This window comes from Nansenia antarctica, assembly GCF_963989245.1.
Source record: "Nansenia antarctica genome assembly, chromosome: 17".
Taxonomy (NCBI): domain Eukaryota; kingdom Metazoa; phylum Chordata; class Actinopteri; order Argentiniformes; family Microstomatidae; genus Nansenia; species Nansenia antarctica.
Window position 1 is genome coordinate 18725739 of NC_137687.1, and position 6109 is coordinate 18731847.

At 41.0% G+C, this 6109-nt stretch overlaps 1 protein-coding gene across 1 annotated transcript; it reads left to right on the forward strand.

The window, feature by feature from the left end:
* Positions 1–3500: 3500 nt before the first annotated feature.
* LOC308172467 (thiamine transporter 1-like) lies at positions 3501–5866 on the forward strand (the record flags this gene model as incomplete). The annotated part of the gene is made up of 6 exons (XM_080547369.1): positions 3501–3648; positions 3929–4064; positions 4139–4401; positions 4820–5012; positions 5081–5243; positions 5714–5866. 6 exons carry the CDS (start codon positions 3501–3503, stop codon positions 5864–5866), a joined length of 1056 nt encoding a protein of 351 aa, XP_080403495.1.
* Positions 5867–6109: the final 243 nt, after the last annotated feature.

Genomic DNA, 6109 nt, shown 5'->3' on the forward strand with positions numbered 1-6109 from the left:
CCTCCAGTGTTAACGTTTAATAACTCAATGCAGTGTTAATGAGCATAGGAATTTAACTAAATCAGAGTTGATTTGTTATCACAGAAGAGTGAATTATCAACACTACTGGGAGTGATATTAACACTCCACAGAGCTAATTAACCTGTAGTGTTAAGTTTAAACAACACAAAACAGTGTACACCAGTGTTACTTTTTTACTCTATTTAGAGTTAATTTAACTCTAAAACTTTAACTGCCTGCTCTCCGGATTCCTCTGTCACATTCCCTGCCAAGAGGGACAAACACACACAGGTGAAATAGTCATGTGGCAACGTAGAGCCGAAAGGGCGAAACACCGGGCGCTAAGAAATGTGTTCACACTGGATGTAGCGGCCTGATCTGGGGCCTGGACAGTCTGGACGGATTGATGGCAGCTGCTGGATTGAAAAAATCAGGGGTAGTGCTGAGGCACAAATATGTACATTTCAAGCCTGCAAACTGCGACACTTTAAATGAATGTGCAATAACACTATGTGCAATATGACAACCCTAGTCATCTATCTGTACAGTATAGTATAGTGGATAGTGTACATAGCCTTTATTTATGTAAACCAGCTCCTTTCCCTTCTGTTTTTTTTTTTTTTTTTTTCCTAGCACCAGGGGAGCCACCCCTCCTAAATTTCGTTGTTTGGTACCTGTACTATAGCAATGACAATAAAGACCATTCATTCATTCATTCATTCATTCATTCATTCATTCATTCATTCATTCATAACACTCGGGAAAGAGTCAGTTTAAATCCAATTTGGAGTAGGACCATATACACTCCGGAATAGTGTTACATTTAACTCTTTAAGTGTTACTTTAACACTGCAAGATTTACTGTGCAGAAGCGCAAATAGTGTAACATGATAAAACATGTGATATAAGAACATGATGATGATAGTAAATAGGTACAGGATGGAATGTAGGTTACCCCCTCTTTCTGTAGATGAAGGGCGATTCTTATAGAAAATCATTCAGATTTTCATGATTGTTTAACCCTCTCCTGAGGTAGCCTACTATTTCAATTAATTAAGATGTAACAGGATTCTGACTCTTAGCTGTTGATGGTGAAGGTGAACTGACTAACTCTTCTTGTTTACAAACAAATCAGATAAGTGTATGTAATTGTGTGTCCCCATAAACCAAGTAAGCATATAAACCCATATACAAACAAAATACAAAGGACAGCAATTTAGAAGGAATAGCAAAAATGTGTTCCTTTTATTTTCATATATTGTGTGCTATAGTATGTGTTTGGGTTTGTGGTATGTGTATGTGTTTGTGTGTACAAAACAAAAATAACAAATCAGGTTGAAACAAACACAAACCTTACTTAAACACTCAATGAAAAATAATATAGAAAGTTCAAGTCCAGAGTTCTAGGTTTAACATTTTAGGTTTACCAAGCGCTTGGATTTGTTGGTGCACTATTATGAAAGAAAAATAAGTCCCAATTGGTATCACTGATACGGTAAATCCCAATTAGCCTACTCACGGTTCCAGGTGGAGGTGAAGCAAATGCGGTAGCGACGAAGGAAGATGGGTTGGGTTGGCGCGTTGCACACGCGGACTCAGTCCTTCTGGTGGCAATGTGGATAACAATCCTCGGAGTTCAGTCTTAGGGTACAAGTCGCTGCTTGCTACCCTACTCGGTAGCTGTAAACGTCCACGGTTTGATTGTTGACAACAGTTTACCCATAATAGCCTAAAGTGTTTGGTGTGTTATGTGTTATATGATCTGTGTGATCACAAGATAGTTTGATAGCGTTTATTATTTTCCTGGTTGAATGTCCAGTGTTATATTGTGGTGCTATTTTATCTGCACTCTATGGTTATTTAAAAATAAACATTATATTTATACTTTTTCTACCACTGCCTCTGTGGGAGTTCATTTAAATGTGACAGGACATGTGTGGGAAACCCAGCTAGTATACCACCCCGCCACATACTCATGAACAATAATCATTTACTTGTGTCTCATATGAATGAAGCCTTATGTAAATGATTCAATGTGTATCAAATTGTTATTGAGCGAGTGACATGACCTTTGGGACATTTCATCATGACCTGGGGAAAAGATGATCTCATCACTAAATTGTACCACGTCGTTGAAATCAGACTGGATCAATAAATGGTGGAGGTGTGGTCCTCACATGGAAATGTACTCATCACCATGACAACAACCAGTCAGTCATCTGAGGCCCTATGAAACTGTATATAATTCTGATCTATCAATGTATCAATTTAGAACCAAATCTGGGTTGCTTTTGTTATGATAAATAAAAACCTGTATCCATCTGACTCCCTAGTCTCCTGAGAATTAATTTCTACCACACTGTGATTAGATTGGCTTATTAAACATTTAAAGTTTAAATAATTCCATGGATATTACTGGCTTTGGTCCAAGTTAGAATAGTTATTGCTTTAATTAAGGTGATATACTTTGGGGGTCATTTAAGAGATAGCTTTACTTTCTTAATGTGATTAGTGTGAGTATGGAGAGGTGTCAATGGATTTGTACGGTTAAAGTTTCCCGTAATCAAATTGTGCTCAATTACGTCTGCGATTAGGGAGAGGTTATTGTGGGAGCCAATTAATGGAGGAGGCGTAATGTTCAACAGAGCTCTCCCAATATTAACTCTAAAATAAAACGTCATGAAGGTACGCTTTAGGACATGTACTTGTACTGTTAATTCATGATAAATATTTTTAAATATTTTGCTAACATATCAGCCCAATAGAGCTCTCAGGTCTTTTGCTAGCATATCAGCCCAGTAGAGCTCTCAGGTCTTCTGACGCTGGTTTTCTCTGTGTACCACATATACAAAAGAAGAGGTTTGGTGAGGCTGCATTCTCATTTTATGCACCCAGATTGTGTCTTCACTGCCAGTTTACATTAGAGATGCAACCTCAGCACATACTGTATGTTCAAGTCAAGACTAAAAACCCATCTTTTTAATATTGCCTTTAAATGACTAAATAATTAAATGATGATTATATAATGATTGGAGCATTTTGAGCTGCAACGTTTGCAGGAAACGTGCTATACAAATAAAAAGTTGTTGTTAATATTATTATTATTATTATGATTAGGCCTATTATTATAAAGATAACGTTTTTTTCCACACGCAGGCTTTCTTAGGCATTGTTCTGTCCAACTACTGTTGAAATCCATTTGATATTTATGACTGATTTATGACTGATAGCATAGCATGCCGCATGTTAAAGATTAAATGGGTACGCCTCCCTCTGCCTCACGTTGTATTCACCGCATATCTCAGTCTGAGCAGGAATGTGGGCCATCAGTGGTGCACTTTGAGCAGGTCGCTGACTGACTGACTGACTGAGCTAACCGATTACATAAACACAACTTAAGACGACTCCCATACAATGACTAGGTAGAGGCAGGACTAATGATAGTGCATGGAGGACCAAACCTGGTCAGGTAAACCAGTAGCCTTGTGTGACACGTGGAGATGGAAACTGTGAAGCGATGGAAGGCAGGATGGGGCTATCCCACAGGTGTGCTCTGCACCTACGGGTTCTTCAGTACTGTGAAACCTCTGGAACCCTTTCCTGTTCACATACCTGACGGGGCCAGACAAGAACCTGACAGTGGAACAGGTAATAATAATAATAACAACAATTCATTGTATTTATATAGCACTTTTCCGGGGCTCAAAGACACTGAACAGGTACAGTAACAACTTCAGCGCAGTCTCTCTTTTAAGAGCAGTTCAGACCGTGTTTAAATATGCCACTTTATGCAATCCTTATCCATTTGATCTCTCAATCAAGTGTGTGAGGTTAAAGGTTAAAGGTTAAAGACAGACACGGTTTTACAAGCTTATGATGTATTAAAAATATGAGAAACCCACTCTGGGTTCCAGTCTTTTGACTTAAGTGACCTTTGAACTCCAGGTGACCAATGAAATCTTCCCTGTGTGGACTTACTCTTACCTGGCCGTGCTGGTCCCTGTGTTTCTGCTCACCGATTGGCTCCGCTACAAGCCGGTAGTGGTGTTCCAGGAGGAGGGGACGTGATTGAGGGTCCTGGGGGGCCAGTAAGGGCAGGAGGAGGGGACGTTATTGAGGGTCCTGGGGGGCCAGGAAGGGCAGGAGGAGGGGACGTGATTGGCGGTCCTGGGGGGCCAGTAAGGGCAGGAGGCTGCTGTCGGGCTCTCCTCCAGCTGTGGCGAGACTTCCTCCAGTGCTATTCCACCAAGCAGCTGGTGTACTGGTCGGTGTGGTGGGCGCTGGCCACCTGCGGGTACAACCAGACAGTCAACTACGTCCAGGTGCTGTGGGAACACGTGGAGCCCTCCCACAACTTCACGGTCTACAACGGAGGGGTGGAGGCTGTGTCAAATCGGTTTGGTGAGTATAGCTCCCGTAGACATCTTTAGACTTCAAACAAACCCAGTAAACAAAGAGTCCAAAAGACGTCCTCAGATGACGGCTCAGATGACGTCTTTCTTTTCTGGACGCCCTAGAAAGACGTAATCTGGACGTCCTAGAAAGATGTCACCTGGACGTCCTAAAAAGACGTCATCTGGACGTCGTAGAAAGACGTCATCTGGACCCACATTCCGGCTTCCCTGGAGGACGTCTTTTGGGACTCTTTGTTTACTGGGGAAAACCACACAATAACAAAAAACTATCAAACCATAAAACAAGTTTGTGAAAATATACTGAGGAAAATACATTACAGAATGTTGTTATTTATCCAAAATAACACGAGATAAAGAATCATAAAGAGTTGATCAGTTCAGATAAACGTAAGTGTTCCCTAAAGGTGCGGTGACGGCCTACGGAATAGGCTTCACGCAGGTGGACTGGGCCCAGTGGGGGGAGGTGGCTCTGGGGTCCTTCTCTGGGCTGGGGGCCGCTGCACTCTTCCTCATGACCTTCACCAGCAGCATCTGGGTGTGCTACGCCGGTTACATCGTCTTCAAGTGCTTCTACATGCTGCTTATTACCATAGCCATGTGAGTTTTTCTCCAAGACATACCAGGAAAACAAATGCCAACTTCTTAAAAAGGTCACCGTTCGCCAGCTTCTGTCTTTACCATTGGTTCCAAATCGCTGCTGACCTGTCGATGGAGAGATATTACGCACTGATCTTTGGATCGAACAACTTCGGTGCTTTGGTCCTTCAGACGATCCTCACGTTAGTGGTGGTGGACAGCAGAGGTCTGGGCCTGGACATCATACCACAGGTGAGTCTGTTGTTCAGGGACAAACGCAGAAGTCCCTTCTTTGCTTTTAAGCTAAACATTTCCAAGAGCGAAAACAAAACACGGCGCAGCAGCTTTCAGTCACACTGCCGCATGCTCCTGGAACAAACTCCCTGAAGAAATCGAACAGGCCCAAACCCTTAAAATAGTAAAAAAATAGTTAAAACCTTCATGTTTTGCAAGAGTTATGATTAAACACAAACACTTCTATCAATGTCTTTTTTCCATTAACTATTGTCTTATTAAATGTTTTATCTATTTACTTCTTATATTTGCTTTTATTCATTGTCATTTTTATTTTCTTACTATGCTCCTTTTGCTGTATTTTTAAATAATGTATGTAAAGCACTTTGAATTGCCCCTGTTGTATGAAATGTGCCATACAAATAAAGTTGCCTTGCCTTAAAAAGTACAGAAATGTATTCAGACCCCAGTCTCCATTTCTCTTGCAGTTCACCATATACGGAAGCTACTTCACGGCTATCAGTGTCATTTTCTTTCTGAAGGGTGTGTTCACTATTCTGAGAGCACGGCGAAGCCACAAAGACTCTTTCCCTATAGAAGAGCGCCCCCCAGAGGACACTTGCCTTGAACACAGACTCTGACCAGAGGAAACCCGAGCACTGGCAGCCTGAATACATTTCAGAACGACAGGTCAGTTTGTCCCAGTGTTCGCCTTGTCAATAGTACAGCAGCTAGCTTCAAATTATTTAGACAGCGACATTTTTCAAATTGATAGAAATCTTTCATTTATACAAAATGTTTCAATATATAGAGATGTACAGCAATACAAATAAAATAAAAAATCGTTCGATTTTTCGTTAAAATTTATTTTAATATATATATAC